This window comes from Schistocerca piceifrons, chromosome 9, assembly GCF_021461385.2.
Source record: "Schistocerca piceifrons isolate TAMUIC-IGC-003096 chromosome 9, iqSchPice1.1, whole genome shotgun sequence".
Taxonomy (NCBI): Eukaryota; Metazoa; Arthropoda; class Insecta; order Orthoptera; family Acrididae; genus Schistocerca; species Schistocerca piceifrons.
The window spans coordinates 127,657,722-127,676,167 of NC_060146.1; the positions used below are offsets into that span (position 1 = coordinate 127,657,722).

The following is an 18,446-nucleotide window of genomic DNA, read 5'->3' on the forward strand; positions in this document are numbered from 1 at the left end:
CCAAAGGACCTTCAGATTGTCAATTGTAAACAGCATCCAGAATCAAGTTAGGTAAGGTCTACGCTTTTTATTACTTTTAATAAATGTGTGTGAAAATTAATGAAGTTCTGTTTAAAGTTGGTCACTGTCAATCTGCTACTCTAAGCGTGCAAGTGGCATTTCTATAGTCTGACCTAACAGCAGAAGATAAACACGCCACGATAAGACCACGAGACATATTGCTGACACTCGCCTACTTCGTTAGAGCGACAAGTCAAATAATCTGATGGTGTGTGTACCAAAGGTCTTACAGTACGCACACCACATTGCCATTCTTCCCCGAGTCACGCTTCATTTCTAAAAAGCTCTTCAGATACATATATTCCTGAAAACAGCTGTTGCCTGAAATTTTCACTCTACTTTTGTCAGGTATGTAATAGTGTTTTCAATCACCCAATCTGGAGTTTCAGATAGTGTCATACAATCAAATACCTGATATCTATTAAAAGAAAGCACATTTCTCTAAGTAATCAAATGCTATGATATAGAAAGCCATTGTCTCTTCCTCAAATTTCGAAATGAAATTAATTATTTCTTGATTAGGATTCCGAGTCTTTAATTTATTCAGATTCATCTTGGTTTGCACGCCGATAAAATTGGCAGTCTTCCCTTCATTCAGACATCTATCAGTGTCGATTAATATATCTCTTATTTCAATTACCGAGACTTTCTTGTCCATGCTTTTTGTATTTTTTCAAACAAAGCCAAGTTTGACCGCAGAAGCATGAAGTATATTTCACTGATAGAACTACTGAAAAAATAAAATTGCTTTAAAGGAATATGAAGCTCAAAAATTCTGTCAACTGTGGGCATTACCGACAGCAATCTTGTTTTGAGTTAGGTAGAAGAGTCTGATGATTGACTTAAGCATATAAACAGAAGTGGACGAAGTAGTAGTTGATGTTAATGACGAAGCAATAATGCCCATTAATTTTCTGTCACACTTCCTATCTTTCCAGTCTTGGATCTCCAGAGAAAAGGAGAGCTCGGCACAAAGACGAAGTGCATGGCGAAAGAATTTCTCCATGGTTTGGCACCTGGATCAAGTCAAGGGACGTGTAACAGACTACTGAGAACACATTAACACTGAGAACGTGTTTTGTGAACCTAAATAGCTCTCTGGCCATTTGATCATCTTCTGTGCGAATGCACACACATTGCCCGAACTCTTACGGGAATCGGTAAAGCCGCGAGTAATGAGTGTAATGGGCGGGACACTATGAATATATAGTGCGGGACAATAAATTGGGAATGGGGAATGTGTGTCTCAAGAGGAGGGGGGGGGGGTGGCGTGCCAGAGCTTAGTCCCAGCAGTCAGTCGCACTATCCTCTGTGTCCTCGGTGACTCACATGGGCGCCGGCACGGTAGCTCAGCATGTTCGGTAAGAGGGCTGCATGCTCTCTGTAGTAATAATAAAAAAAAAAGCAAAGTGAGCCGTGGTAAAAATTGCTGTTTTGAAGAGCGCGCCGCAGCGCGTAGTGTGAAGCAGTCGCCATCCATTTCTGGCGGTGGCGCCGCTGTGGCAATCGCGGCTTTGGTGTCTCCCTCTGGTGGGAAAGGGGAAAGGCTGCCTGTTCACGTGCATTTACGGGGCGCTATGAGCTCGCCAGGAAGTCAGTCTGGGTCTGTCTCTCGTCCGCATTTGTTAGGCAGTTAGTGTCTGTCTGTCGTTCAGAGTGCTAGTATGTCTGTCATTCAGATCAACCTTTAAAGTCGACAAAATGAGAGTCTTTCCACTCCACAAGTAAAAGAACTCAGCGAGTAGTCGCCCGGATTGGATTGGATTGGATTGTTTGGGGGAGGAGACCAGACAGTGAGGTCATCAGTCTCAGATTAGGGAAGGATGGGGAAGGAAGCCAGCCGTGCCCTTTCAAAGGAACCATCCCGGCATTTGCCTGGAGCAATTTAGGGAAATCACAGGAAACCTAAATCAGGATGGCCGGACACGGGATTGAACCATCGTCCTCCCGAACGAGTCCAGTGTGCTAGCCACTGTGCCACTTCGCTCGGTGTGGTCGCCCGGTCGGGGCTTAGTTCCTGCATCTGAGTCTGCGTGTTAGGCCGCCAGTCTGCTCCAGTTCCTCAGGCAATGGTCATTGGCGGTTGGATCGATCGGTTGGTCGGTCACACACTGAGACACAAGACGAGGTCGCCACGTGAGTCCAGTGGGCCGCGGCGTATAGCGAGGGGTAGCGACTTCGCGGTCGACACGAGAGCAACAGGAGTCAACCCACGACATCAGTCTAGCCGGGAGACGGGATACTGGCATGATCAACTTGAACGGATATCTTGTGACGTCCGCCCAGACCAAACACAACGAACAATATCGAACAAAATGAATTAAAAAAAAAAAAAGATGGATAGAGCGTCTGCCATATAAGCAGGAGATCCTGGGTTCGAATCCCGGTCGGGGCACACATTTTCAACTCTTCCCGTTGATGTATAACAACACCTGTGTGCAGCTAAGGGTATTCGTTTCACAGTACTGCTTTAATTGTAAGCCCTTAGAATGTTCTGTATTTCCGTTTACCCTTTACTTTTGATAGCCAGTGCGAACAGTGTTCGCGAATGGTCCGCATTGAAGCTCTGTATAGGGAAAGTACGGCCAACTAGCTAGTGGCCGCCATTTTGGGCCCACTGCGCCGCTGGTGATACATGATGTGTCACCAGCGGCGAGTGGGCCCAAAATGGCGGCCACTGGCAAGGTGGCCGTACTTCCCCTATACAGAGCTTTAGTCCGCAGTGCAGCTACTGGACTCTGGGGTGACGGCCTGTCAGCCTCGGCTCACCTGCGGCGCGTGCTCGACGGGGAGTCCCAGCTTGCGCAGGTCGCTGCCGAACTCCTTGCAGCCCTGGTAGTCGCCCTGGATGGCGTGGTGCGCGAACTGGCTGATGCGCGTGGTCAGCCGCTCCGCCTTGGTCACCTGGCCCGGCCGAACGCCCGGCCGCTCCTTGTAGAACACGTACTGCAGCTTCACCGTGAAGATCTTGCCGTACTGGTCGAACTGCTGCGCCCCTGCACAGTGCACGCAGCATCCACTGCACAACACTGCTAAAATCCATACACATTGTAAGACGTCTATATTTCTATTGGTTATTGTCAAACCACAATTTATGAAAGATGTTTATATTTCATTAATAGGACTAAGTAGGAATTCGCAAACTAGCGGGAACACAGTGGGGATCACATCCACAAACTATTTTCTACTGCTGAATATGCTTCTCCAGTCCGGTACAGGTCATCTCATGCCAGACAACGAAACCTGCAGGCTGATCACCTACCCCAACTCATAAGCTCTACTGCCTGGCTGGAATAGCGCCACCATGGATACGCAGAACAGTGGCTGCCAACAAGGAGAGACTGAAAGTGGAACAGGACAGTGCCCGTCCACTGCATGGACATAATCCACCACAGCAACGGCTGAGATCGCGAAAGAGGTTCCTGAGAACATCCGAGAAGCTCACGATTTCACCAGAGAAAGCAAGGCTGGAGTTATGGAAGAAGTCGACGCCTCATCTGCAGACGCTAGAAGCTGAAGAACTACCACCTGCACACAACGAGAGCTGGCTGGTGTGGAAATCTTTAAACAGATTACGATCAGGAGTTGGACGATCCAGAGACAACCTGAAGAGATGGGGCTTCATAACAGAAGATACGTCCTGTGATTGTGGACAAGAACAAACCACAAGCCACATGCTCCAGCGCCTTTTGTGCCCTACATCCTGCACGAAGATTGATCTCCTGCAAGCCACTCCAAGCGCCTTGGAGGTTGCAAAGTACTGGGCACATGTAATATAAATACAATATGTACATATTTATTGATGTGTATGGTTACTGTAAATTTGTATGTTTCTGATTCGAGAATAAGTAGGAATAATTAATATTTGTCATTTTGGAAATAATTGTGGCAGCACCAAAGTATTGTTGGCGGGAGAGAATGCACATTGATATAATTTTAAAAAGGGCGGGAGAGACCGCGTATGGATACATTTTAAGAAAAGAGCGGGAGAGACCGTGCATTGATACATTTTGTAATGGTAGCAGGGATTGTCTGCACCAGAAAGGATTGTTGGCGGGAGAGACCGCACTTTAGCATTCGAAGGAAGTCAGTAGTAAGCGAGATGTGAAGCGAGTCGGTAGCAGGTCTGATGCGAGAGGTTGAGAGGAGCGGTGTGCCTGCCAGCCACCAGCTATGATTTACAAGAGATTATAAACGGATGTGCAGAGACATCAGCTAACTATTATCATAAGAGGAACTAATACTATTGATTTTTTAGAAACTCAAGACTGTTGAAGGTATGTTTGCGCAATGCTAGTTGTAAGATTATTGTAAAAAGTCCCATTTGAACGTTTGCAAAATCATTTCATTACCAGCCGTAAATATTTGAAGAAACGTTTTCAGAATATAATTAATTTTTGCCAGCAATATTGCATTGCTGATTAGCCACTTATTATGACAGCCCACCAGCAGCTAATAGAGTATAGTAAACCAGAGTAAGTATATTCATGTCGCAGTTCGATGTAGCAGTCAGATGGCGATTCAGTAACAGTAAAAAAAGGTAAGGAAAAGAATTGGGTTATTGCAGGTAACCACTGCGGGCCATGAGGACGACACATTCTGTGTTTCGTCGAAATAATCAGCAAATCACTTTTAATAATCGGCATTTAAATTTGTATGCGAAAATTGCACTTACTATTATTGAGAAAGAGAATTAATTTGAAAGGGAAGATTTCATTTGTTGTTATTAAGCAAGAGATAGAAATCCTAAGGGAAGGTTTCATAGGTTATTGTAGAAGGGAAGGTTGCGTAACAAAAGAGATATTGAGGAGACGGGGAGGTTTCAATATTATAAAAATGTGTGTCACGAGTTCTTTATAGAAGAATTGAAAAACTGGTGAAGCCGACTTCGGAGAAGATCAGTTTGGATTCTGGAGAAATGTAGGGTCACACGATGAAGTACTGACGCTACAACTTCTCTTAGAAGATAGGATTAAGGAAAGGCAAACCTACAGGGGATAGGCAAAACAATGTGAACACCAGTACTTACTTGGGAATGGTTTATTAATAAGGGGTTAGACCCACATTTGACCATAATATAGCTGCGATTTTTCTTGCAATACTGGCATATAATGATTGTGTAGTCTCCAGTGGAATGTTATGCCACTTTTCGATCAGAGCCCCCTCTAACTCCTGTAGTGACGAGGGAGGCGGAAATCTGCTCTGGAGTCTGCGCTCCAGTACCATCCACAAGGGTTCGACAATGTTCAAGTCAGGGAACTGTGCTGGCCAGGAAAGACTCTGCAGTTGCATGCTCCTCATACCACGATTGTACTGTTCTGGCTGTGTGAATGGGTGCATTATCGTCCTGAAATATGGCATCATTGTTGGGGAACAACATTTGATTCACGGGGTGCACCTGATCACCTAAAATGTTCACATAATCGTTGGCTTAACTTGGCCTTTGAGAGTAACGATAGGACCGGCAGAATACCACAATATGGCTGCTCACATCATCACACTTCCTCCTCCATGTTAACCATTGGAATCAAACAATCGGGACTGTAGGCTTATTTTCGCGTTCTCCATACGCAAACCCGGCCCGATGTTGGAAATAACAAAAAAAGCTGATTTGTCGGACCATTTGACGTGTTTACACTGATCAGCCGTCCAGAGTTTATTCTCCTGACACCATGTTTTATACTTCTTTGCGTTGGTTGTCGTCACTTATGTTTTCGGTATTGCAGCTCGTCCATGAATATTTGCATTATGGAGTTCTCGGCTGACAGTGTCGATAGATACGGGGTCTCAAAAATGGCTATTGAGCTCAGTAGTCACTTAAGCCGCCGTAGTTTTGTGGTGTTGTGACGCAATTCATGTGAGCGTACGACGATCTCTGTCATTTAGTTTTGATCTGCGACCACTATTACGTTTACACGATGATGTCTTTCTATGTTTTGTGTAGGCTGTCATAACTGTTGAAACAGTTGCTCTTGAAACATTCAATAAGTTGGATGTCTTGGTACTGATGCTCCAGGTAATTGGGCCTCCACAATCTGCCCTCTTTGGAATTCTGTTAGGCCTTTCATTCAGAGGCGGATGTCGCCGTCAAACACAACCATCCCAATACTGCCACTGTTCACATTATTTTACCCACCCCTGTACATTTATAGCATTTGTAGACTCAGAGGAAGCTTTTGAAAATGTTGACTGGAATACTCTCTGACATTTTGCAGGCTGCAGGGGTAGAATACAAGGAGCCAAAGGCCATTTACAGCTTGTACAGAAACCAGAGGGCAGTTGTAAGAGTCCAGGGACCATGAAGAGGAAGCACTGGTTGAGGAGGGAGTGAGACGTGGTTGTAGCCTATCGCCGATACTATCCAGTCTACACTGAGCAGGCAGTGAAAGAAACAGAAGAAAAATTTGGTTTGGCGAAGTAATTAAATCAGGGAGAAGTAACGAAAACTTTTGGGTTTGATGATGACACTGTAATTCTGTCAGAGACAGTAAAAGACTTGGAACAGCAGTTGAACGGAATGGACAGTGTCTCGGAAGGAGGATGTAAGATGAACATCAAGAAAACCGAAACAGTGATAATGGAATGTAGTCGAATTAAATCAGGTGATTATGAATCAGATCAAGTGAGGCACTTAAAGAGATAGAAAGTTTTTGCTATTCGGGCAGCAAAATAACTGGTAATGGCTTAACTAGATACTATATAAATTGTAGATTTCCAATGGCAAGAAAAGCGATTCAGAAGAAAAGAAATTTTACTAACATCGAATATACACTAATGTGCCAAAACATTATGACCACTCGCTTAATAGCTTGATCGTCCGTCTTTGGAACGAAATACATCACCGATTCTGCGTATCAGAGTCCAGACAGTTCGTTGGCAGGTTTGTAGATGTAGAAAGCTTTAGATGTCTGCACACAGGTCATTTAATTCGCATAAGAAGCGCGCCGCTGATTTACGTATGAGGCGATGGTGCCCGATAGCGACCCAAATGGGTTCCACAGGATTTACATCAGGAGAATTTGGTCGCCGAAACAACTTGAACTCATTACAATCCCCCGCTCAAACCACAGCTGTACGGTACTGACTCCGAGACACGGACAATTATACTCCAGAAAGATGACAGCGCCGTCGGGGAAGACATCAAACATGAAGGGATGCACGTGGTTCGCAGCTGTCAGCACGTCTTCGATTACTACTATAGGTCCCATGCAAGCGCATGAGAATGTCTCCCATAACATACGAGGTGCATTCAAGTTCTAAGGCCTCCGATTTTTTTCCTCCGGACTGGAAAGAGATAGAAACATGCGCATTGTTTTAAAATGAGGCCGCATTCATTGTCAATACGTCCCGGAGATGGCAGCACCATATGGCAGATGGAATTTTACCGCCAGCGGCGAGAATGAGAACCGTTTTAAATACTTAAAGTGGCGACGTTTTCCTTACATGAACAGCGTGTAATCATTCGTTTTCTGAATTTGCGTGGTGTGAAACCAATTGAAATTCATCAACAGTTGAAGGAGACATGTGGTGATGGAGTTATGGATGTGTCAAAAGTGCGTTCGTGGGTGCGACAGTTTAATGGAGGCAGAAAATCGTGTGACAACAAACCGAAATAACCTCGTGCTCTCACAAGCCGATCTGACGACATGATCGAGAAGGTGGAGAGAATTTTTTTGGGGGATCGCCAAATGACTGTTGAACAGATCGCCTCCAGAGTTGGCATTTCTGTGGGTTCTGTGCACACAATCCTGCATGACGACCTGAAAATGCAAAAAGTGTCATCCAGGTGGGTGCCACGAATGCTGACGGGCGACCACACGGCTGCCCGTGTGGCATGTTGCCAAGCAATGTTGACGCGCAATGACAGCACGAATGAGACTTTCTTTTCGTCGGTTGTGACAATGGATGAGACGTGGATGCCATTTTTCAATCCAGAAACAAAGCGCCAGTCAGCTCAATGGAAGCACACAGATTCACCGCCACCAAAAACATTTTGGGTAACCGCCAGTGCCGACAAAATGATGGTGTCCATGTTCTGGGACAGCGAGGGCTTAATCCTTACCCATTGCGTTCCAAAGGGCACTACGGTAACAGGTGCATCCTATGAAAATGTTTTGAAGAACAAATTCCTTCCTGCACCGCAACAAAAACGTCCGGGAAGGGCTGCGCGTGTGCTGTTTCACCGAGACAACGCACCCGCACATCGAGCTAACGTTACGCAACAGTTTCTTCGTGATAACAACTTTGAAGTGATTCCCCATGTTCCCTACTCACTTGACCTGGCTCCTAGTGACTTTTGGCTTTTTCCAACAATGAAAGACACTCTCCGTGGCCGCACATTCACCAGCCGTGCCGCTATTGCCTCAGCGATTTTCCAGTGGTCAAAACAGACTCCTAAAGAAACCTTCGCCGCTGCCATGGAATCATGGCGTCAGCGTAGTGAAAAATGTGTACGTCTGCAGGGCGATTACGTCGAGAAGTAACGCCAGTTAATTAGAAAACAAAATCGGAGGCCTTAAAACTTGAATGCACCTCGTAATACTGCTGCCACCAGCCTGCGTCTGTGGCGTGCTGCACGTTTCGATCAGCCGTTCACTTCGGTGGGGTTTGCGGAGACAATCATCGACCTTGTATACTAAAAATGTGATTCACCTGAAAAGCCGACACTTTTCCACAGATTGACGGACGAATCCCGATAGTCCGCGCCGACTGCAATCTTAATTGATGGTGTCGTTCGGTCAACATATGAACACGTTCTGCTGTGGAGTTCCATGTTCAAAAATGTACGATAGACGGTGTGCTGCGAAACATTTGTGCACGCGCCAGCAGTGTGCTCTTTCGGCAGAGATTCCACAGATGACCATCTATCCTGCCGAGCAGACAGGCCTCCGAACCCCCATGTTCTGTGAGGTGTCATGCACGTTCAACCATTTAGCGCCTAGTGTTAGCATCACTGTCGTACCTCTTTCCGTAGATGCTCATGGCAGTAGCTACGTGTTCGACCATCTTCGCCGTTTCCGGGATACTCGTTCACAGGTTCTAAGCAATAATAATCTGTCCTTTGTCAAAGCCGTTCACCTCAATGGATTTCCCGATCTGTAACCCGTACTTTCGCTGGAGTAGTCCCTCGTCCGTGTCTGCTCCCCTTACATACTTTTGTTACTCTATCACGTGCCCACAGCGCCACCAGGTGGCATCCAACGCCGCTGTCAGCAGTGGTGGTAATATTTTGGCTTTTCAGTGTATATTTAGGTCTTAGGAAGTCATTTCTGAAAGCATTTGTATGGAGTGTAGCTATGTATGGAAGTGAAACATAAGCGATGAACAGTTTATACAAGAAGAGAGTAGAAGCTTTTGAAATGTGGTACTAGAGAAGAATGCTGAAGATTAGATGGGTAGGTCACGTAACTAAGAAGGAGGTACTGGTGGTGGTGGTGGTGGTGGTGGTGGTGGTGGTTAGTGTTTAACGTCCCTTCGACAACGAGGTCATTAGAGACGGAGCGCAAGCTCGGGTTAGGGAAGGATTGGGAAGGAAATCGACCGTGCTCTTTCAAAGGAACCATCCCGGCATTTGCCTGAAACGATTTTAGGGAAATCACGGAAAACTTAAATCAGGATGGCCGGAGACGGGATTGAACCGTAGTCCTCCCGAATGCGAGTCCAGTGTGCTAACCACTGCGCCACCTCGCTCGGTCAAAAGGAGGTACTGAACAGAATTGGGGAGAAAAGAAATTTGTGGCACAACCTGACTAGAAGAATGATCGGTTGATAGGACACATTGTGAGACACAAATCGATCACCAATTTAGTATTCGAATGACGTGTCGAGGATTAAAAAAGTAGGAGACCACGAGATGAATATGGTTAGCAGATTCAGAAGGATGTAAGTTACAGTAGCTATTCACAGACGGAAAGGCTAGAGTAGCAAGGAAAGCTTCATCAAATCAGTTTTCGTACCACATCATGTATGTACCACGTGTGGTTATGAAATGACGAGACTGATGTCACAGAGTAAGTACGCAGGCGCCAAAGATGGACGATCAATAGCTGCGAAGCGTGAAGCCTTATCTCTGGTGTGTGTAGATGAATCAGTGTGGCTGTGGCCTTCGTTTATGTAAGAGTTGTTATTTTGTTTTGCTGGAAAAATGGTAAGCGTAATAATAAAAATGGTTCAAATGGCTCTAAGGACTAGGGGACTTAACATCTTAGATCATCAGTCCCCTAAACTTAGAACTACTTAAACCTAACCAACCTAAGGACATCACACACATCCATGCCCGATGCAGAATTCGAACCTGCGACCGTAGCAGCAGTGCGGTTTCGGAATGAAGTGTCTAGAACCGCTCTGCCACAGCGTGCGGCAAAATGTTTTACAAGAACAGTCCCGTCACTTTATAATCGCACCTCGTATTGTTCCACATTCCCTCTTCCAACCTCTAGCCAGTTTTTAGTTGAACTTTGTACACATATTACTTACTGTCTGAAAGAATTAATTGGGAGTGAGAGCCGCCTACATACCAAAGAGGTGAGGATGGGGTGAATACGAAGTATAGCACAAGATGTGCGAATACCCATACTTTATTAATCCGTCATTTGAGAATGAAAGTAATTAGTGACTTGGAACTAATTTTACACACAATTTCAAACCATTACGGAACGTTTTCTCACTAACAATCCACACAAAACGATGAACGGAAAAGAGTTATCTAGTACGCCATTTTCGTTGTTCGTGCACTAAAACTGTCGCATCGGGCATTATCACGTTTTAATTTATTAATACCTTACTGCTAACTAATTCGTGACGCAATGTGCAGATAGTATTCACATATACCTCTGAATGTACCTGCAAAATTATATCACTGCATGGCAAGTAACTCAGAAGATACGGCGTCATAAACACTGAGATGAGTGAAAACTGCTACAATATGCATGACGTTTAAATTTATTACTTCTTTATCCCTAACGATATTCCCGAAACATTTCGCAGACATTATCCAGATATGTCACCGAATGGTCATACGAAATTATATCGCTGTATGAGACAATTCAGGAAATGTGACGTCACATACATTGAGATGTGTGAAAACGAAATTGCATAGCGAAATTCGCTAGAGATACAGGTGAACTGTGTGTAAAAAATAAGCGTAAAATACTCTGTGAAATAAATGTGACCTGTGCGTACGCGGGCAAAGCTGAGGGAAAGTAAGCTCCTCCTAAAACACTAGATCGATTTCAACCAAACTTATTACCTGGAAACAAATACTGTAGCCATAAGAACAAGCAACCTCATGCTGGGGTAGGACTGGTAACATAGAAAGAGACTGGGATAGGAGCAGATGAACAGGCAGAGACGGGCAAGGAGGAGACTGATACAGAGGAGCCGGGGGGGAGGGGGGGGGAGGAGGAGGAGGAAGTGAATGATTGATTGGTTGAGGGGGGTTATGGGACTAATGGGACTAAACAGCGAGGTCACCAGTCTCGCAGTTCGAAAGTTACGTGAGTAAAATAGAGGCGTCCGCGAAAAGTGGGCGGATCCAGTCAGAGGGGTCAAACCAGAAAGCGAGGAAGTTAAAAACACACACAACAGAAGGCATAAAAGGGTAGGTCAAATCTAAAAACTGGAAAAACACAGGGATGAAAGAGCGGCCTTTGCACGGGGGAGCAGTCATGGTTCCCAGACCCATAAAACACGAAGAGAGGCCGCAACCGTAACCACTCTCCAGGAGGAAAGCAAAACCTTAACACTGGAAAATAAAAACCACTTTTACGAAGGAAACTGGGGACCAGTTCAGCCATCCGTGACTCGTCTGCGAATATTAAAGACAAGGAATTTGGAAGGCTATACTTAGTACGAAGGGCCAAAAGAAGGGGACATTCCACCAATATATGAGATACTGTCAGTCCGGCTCCGCAAAGCCATTCTGGGCGCGGTTTGTTACGCAACAGAAGAACAATGGGTGAGCATAGGCGGCATAAGATAGTGGACTCCTTTCAAAAGGAGCGGAAGGAAGAGCGCCAGACTGCAGTAGTCTCCTTGATTGTGCGGAGTTTATTACTGACGAGGGAAAATCCCCATTGCCCATCCGTCAGATATTCTGGTAAGATGACCCAGATTAATCATGAAAACAGGAAGGTGTACTGAACTGTGAAAAAAGAAACAAAATAGAAACAGTAAATGGTCCAAGCATAAGATGTGCAACATCGAGCGAACTTCACGAATCCGTTGTTGTTGTTGCTGCTGTTGTGTGGCCACGACGACGGACTGCAAAGCGGGAGACCTATGATCTGTGTTCATATCTCACTCGTGTCTTTTCTTTTTTTTTCACAAAATTATGACCTTTCCATCTGGTCACTGTCGTGTCTGTTCTCTTTCTGTAGTCTTGGCAATTGTCATACTATACAATAGTTATAGAATGAAGGAGCCTCCCCGAAGATTGCGAACAGCAAGATACAAACGAGAACCGCAATCGGGCGCACCCCAGGCTAATTCTTCAACAACCAGAACGGTCTTCTGAGAAAATGAAGACCAATAGACCCTATCCAAACGGTCTTTTCTAAGGCCACTTGTGACGATGTCGATAAACATTGAAGCAATATCGAGAGACAAAGAAGTTTTATTATCTGACTTGTGTAAAGAATATCAATGTGATTTCCTCCTGATTCAAGAAACTCATCGGGGCAGTACAAGACCCACACCCAAAATAGATGGAATGAAGTTGACCTTGGAGAGACCACATGAACGGTACGGTAGTGCCATCTTCGCCAGGCCAGGAATTAGAGTCACCTCTGCATCACTGACTGACAGGCAAGACATTGAGATATTAACCGTTCGAACTCCGCAGTATAGCGTTACCTCTGTGTACAAACCCCCAGAATCAGATTTCGTCTTCACTGAGCCTGGAAATTTCAGTTACCAAGACTTTAATTTTGTGTTGGGCGATGTCAAGTGTCAGAGCACTACATGAGGCTATAAAGAAACTAACAGCAGCGGAGTGGAACTAGAGACCTTGGCTGAGGTACACGATCTACTGCTCATATATGACCCGAAACTGCCTAGCTCCTTTAATAGTGGCAGAGGGAAGAAAGGGTACAATCCCGATAATATCTTTGTTAGCAAGAAACTCGCTGGCCAATGTGGAAAACTCATTGTGAAGCCAATTACCCATACGCAACATCGGCCCATAATTTGCACGGTCAATGCAGTTGTTAAGCCTGAACAAGTTCCTTTCAAAAGAAGGTTCAATTTTAAAAAGGCCAATTGGAAGAAATTTAGAGAGCTCATTGATGTAGAAATAACAAAAATCCCCCACAACCTGAGATGTACGACTCTTTTGTCAAACTCGTCCAGAAGGTGTCTAGGAAAACAATACCGCGAGAATGCAGAACACAGTACATTACGGGACTCTCTGAAGACGCAAAGCCACTACTGGAAAGATACCAGAAGCTCTTCGATAACGACCCATTTGATGATGAGACGCTACTAGCAGGCGATGAACTCATGTCAGTCATAACTGAGAACCGCAAAGCCAAATGGTGTGACCTCGTGGAGAACCTGGACATGAAAGTGAACAGTAGGCGGGTTTTGTTGAAGAACCTTAACGGTGAGGCAACAAAGTCAAATGATAAATTTACTAACGTCTCGGCAGATAAAGTCGCCACTGCACTCCTTATGAATGGCAAAACCCACGGCAGAAAGTACAGGGAACCATTAGCACGTGATCCGGCAGAGGAAAATCACCACCTCAAGACACCATTTACAATGTCAGAACTTACTGCAGCCATTTCCAGCTTGAAGATTAACAGAGCTCCTGGTATCGATGAACTTAGAGTCGAGCAAATTAAAAACTTTGGCAGTAATACCCTACAGTGGCTGCTAGATTTCATAAACGCATGTGTAGAAAGGCTCCATATCCCAAAGATGTGGAGGAAAGCCCGAGTGGTTGCACTTCTGAAACCAGGAAAGGACTCTGATGATCCAAAAAACTTCCGACCTGTGTCTCTTTTATGTCACTGTTTTAAGATCTTGGAACGCCTGACGTCGCATAGAAAGCGTCTTGGAACAACAGATCATCCGGCAGCAGGCAGGTTTCCGACCAGGCAAACCGTGCTACGGTCAAGTCCTGAACTCGACCCAACATGTCGAGGATGGGTTTTGAGAGGAAAGAGATCACGGGAGTGGCATTCATTCATAGACCTTTCAGCTGCATATGATACTGTAAACCATCGGAGGCTCCTTAGAAAAGTATATAATGTGAGAAGAGATTACCATTTAACATCACTGATGGGTACTTTCCTGCATAATAGGAGATTTTACGTCTGTCTCCAGGGCAAGAAGAGCAGGTGTAGAAATCAGAGGAATGGCCTACCTCAGGGAAGCGTCCTCGCCCCAGCGATACAAATGACCAACCGGTGCCAAACATCACGCGCCAATTTATGTATGCCGCTGACACTGCAGTTGCAGCCCAAGTTAACAAACTTTATGGATGTAGAGGAGAAATTAACCAGTACCTTGGAAGCTCTCTCCCAGTATTATGAGGCAAACCACTTAAGGCCGAACCCTTCCAAGACGCAGGTCTGTGCATTCCATCTAAAGAACAGGGAAGCAAATCGCGAATTAAACGTAATATGGAGAGGTGATCGTCTCGAGCATTGTAAAACGCCCAAATATCTTGGTGTCACGTTGGATTGCACACTGACCTATAAACATCATTGTAATGCCACAAGGGAAAAAGTCAACTAGAAACAACATCATCAGGAAACCAGCGGATCCTGGGGTGCAAACCCAAAAGTCCTGAGAACTTCAGCCCTTGCGCTCAGTGTGTCAGTCGCGGAACACGCCGCTCCAGTATGGTCTGCATCAACACACGCGAGAAAAGTTGATGTCGCGGTGAATGAAATGGCATGGATTGTTACCGGATGATGCTTGAGGCCAACCCCAGTACACAAGATGTACTTAATCATGGGGATCGCACCGCCCAACATACGACGTGACATCGCTGCCGAAGCCGAAAAAACCAAGCAAGAAAAGGACATGCGTCACCCTTTATATGGACACCAGCCTGTTGACCGACGGGTTTGTTCGAGGAAGAGTATCCTGTCACGTACCCGAGCCCTGGAAGGGTCGGCTGCAGGGAATCGTTTGAAAAGGTGGGAAATCGACCTGAGAAACCCCTATAAAGATGTAAAAGAAGAACTGGCGCCTGGTGGAGACCTACCATACACAGTCTGGAGAACCATAAACCGTATGAGGGTAGAAGTTCCAAAGTGCAAGACAAACCTGCAGCAATGCGGTTTCCTAAAAGAGACTGAGAACACTGTCTGTGTGGCTCTGTCCAGGATCCTCAACACCTGCTTATCTATCCATATTTAGACCAACCCTGCACAATGAATGACTTATGGGAGGCAAATGACAAGGCCATATTGGATGCTGATTTTTGGAAGTTTGAAGTCTAGTTCCGGACACGAAAAGTAAGTAATAGTTATAGAATATGAGTCACGTGGTAAGAATATATTACCGTCGCAATGAAATGTTACGAATAGCGAGAACAGGCAAGATGCCACATAGACCTCTCACAGAAATGAAAACAACAATCGAACGGTTGTGAACTACGTTACAATAAAGGAATTCAAGGGTCAAAACTTCCAAAACGGAACCCAAGACTCATAACATGTGATACTTAAGTAGAACAAATAGGGGATACCTATCTTCTGGATATCCCTTCCAGGCACCTCGCTGTTGTAAACAGAAGTTCAAACTCGACACAGACACAAATCTGAATTCAGTCAACAGGCATAAATGACTAGACGGACAGTTCAAAATTTTGAGAAAAAACTGCAGTGGGCACGAGAGAAATTTGAACACGTATCTCCCCCGTTGCAGCCCAACACCATGACCACATAAACACAACATCACGAATTTTTATGTTCGCTCGACGTTGCACTTCGTGAGTTTGGACCATTCACTTTTTCGATTTTGCTTCTTTTTTCACAGTTCAGTGCACTTTCTTCCTGCTTTCATCCTTTATCAGTGTTCAGTTTTTGACAGCTATCTGCTGGGCTATCTTATGTCTAAATCTGAGGGAGGCGTGATGGGAATTTTCCCCTGTGGGAGCAGTGGCGCACCAGATGTCATTTCATTTTTAGGAAAAAAAAAAGAGATTTGATGTGAATCCGCATATCTGCACCTGGAATCATGAAATGGGATTGAGGGGGGGGGGGGGGGGGTTTATCTGCCCCTCTATCCAAACAGTCAGCCGTTTCATTCTCTGGGATACCCACCAGACTTGGGACCCAGAGAAAGACAACTGAACAGGCGGCATGACCAAGGGCAGAGAGAAGGTTATGGATGGCACAGTCCAAAGAGTGACGAGAGTAGCCTGTAGGCTACTCATTGAGTCAGTACATATTAAAACATTGCGGGGAGTGGCTTGGGTAACAAAATGGGGGCCATGTTAAAGGCTAGCAGCTCTGCTGTGTACACACTACATGATACCAGCAGTATATTGTGTTCCATGCCAGTGGGAGACATGAAAACGTAACCAATCTTATCTATTGTTTTAGAACCATCAGTGAGGAAGAAAACCATAGAGGTGACAGAGAATTTAGGACTCTGGAAGAAGTCAGTCCCAATCTGGTCAAGGCACCACCCAGGATGTGGGAAGAAATACATCGTGCACTTCCCGGGGAGTGGAGACGGAGACCCCTCCCAGAGAGAAGTGACACACATTCCAACCAGCAATCCCACCCAAGGAGGGAGACCTCCCTCGTTTGCAGAGAGGACAGGATACATGGGATAGTCAGAGAATCGTCGAATGGCGATTGCATTAAAAACTAAAAGTTGGCTCCATCGTATTTGTAAAGGGGCAATACCCACTTCTGTGAGGAGGCTGCTACGATACTCGTGCAAAAGGCACCAATAGCCAAGTGCACCCCATAATGATGAACGGGGTCAAGTGGTTTCAGAGTGGAAGAAGCCGCTGAGTCATAAACCTGAAAATCATAATTTAGTCTGGACAAAGATGTAAAGATGGAGAAGAGTAGCATGGTCTCCACCCCAAAATGTGTGGGCCAGGAGGTGGAGAGCATTAAGCTTCTGCATGCATGTAGTCTTTGGATGGCGAATATATGGCAGCCACGTCAGCTTTTTATCAAAAAGAAGGCCCAAGAAACAGGACTGCACTATAATTCCTAGGTTGGTTGCCTAAATAAAGTTCTGGACAGGGGTGTACAGTAGGTCTACAGCAAAAATGCATAACCCGCGTTTTGGAGGGAGAAAACTGGATGCCACATAGAACCCCATTGTATGGCGCCTTGGAGCTGGCATTCAGCAGATGCTACCGAGGGGGAGCTGCACCAGATGCAACAACATACAACGCTGGGGTAACCACAGGCCCAACAGAAAGTAAAAGCCCACTGATGGCGATGAGGAAGATTATGACAACACAGTACCCTGGGAAATATCATTCTCCTGGGTCCGAGAGGTTCTGCCAACTCTAACTCAGAACAGCCGGTGGGATAAAAACTCGCAAATAAACGTCGGAAGGGGACAGTTAAAGAACCACACAGAGTCAAGGCCATGTCATCTAACCTTATGTAGGTCAAAGACCAGAACAAGGTTTCAGCAATTAGTGAAGGCCTGTCAGATTGCTGTTTCCAGTCCGAGTAAACGGTCAGTTACAGATTATCCTTCCCAGAAGCCACACTGATACAAGGACAAAAGATCCTGAGATTCGAGTACTCAACATAATCTAAAGTTAACCATCTTTTTGAGCAGTTTACAAAGTACATTGGTCAGGCTAATCGGTCAGTAACTTTTGAGAGACAATAGGTTCTTCCTGGGCTTAAGGATGGGGATAACTATGCTGTCTCGCCATTGAAAGGTGAAGGTACCCATAAGCGATGTGCAGATGAAGACCCTGTGTAGATGTTGCCTCTGGGTAACGTCTAGTGTTGGATCATATTATGTGGATTGAATGTGAAGAGGTAAAAGCCTGCACGAATTCCCATTCAGTGAAGAGTTCATTATAGGCTTCAGCTTGGTGGGGGTTGAAACAGAAGGGGTTTCTTCAACTTGTCAATTTTGCTAGAGAAAGGTAGCAGGATAAGAAGAAGACGCCGATGCTTTAACAAAGTTTGTTGGGGCTTTTCTGCAAGGACCAACGGATCAGTACGCAGAACACCCTGTAGAATAAGACTCTGGACAGCTGATTGTCGCTGGCGACCCAGAAGGCTACAGAGCTCGGACGGAACCTGCGCTGAAGAGGTACACTTCCTCAGGGAGGAAACATAGCGCTCCCAACTTTCCTTTTTACTCTCCTTAATAAGGTAGCGAGCCTTAGCACAGACACACTTCAAAGCGATAAGGCTGGTTTGCGAAGGGTACTGTTT

The 18,446-nt window shown here is 45.4% G+C and overlaps 1 protein-coding gene across 1 annotated transcript in view; it reads right to left on the bottom strand.

Moving 5' to 3' along the window:
• LOC124716751 overlaps nucleotides 1–18,446 on the bottom strand; it is a 324,669-nt gene that overhangs the window by 55,729 nt on the left and 250,494 nt on the right. The window contains exon 25 of the mRNA XM_047243294.1: nucleotides 2,830–3,056. Within this exon, the coding sequence (XP_047099250.1) occupies nucleotides 2,830–3,056 (227 nt within the window). The remainder of the gene's footprint in view (nucleotides 1–2,829; nucleotides 3,057–18,446) is intronic.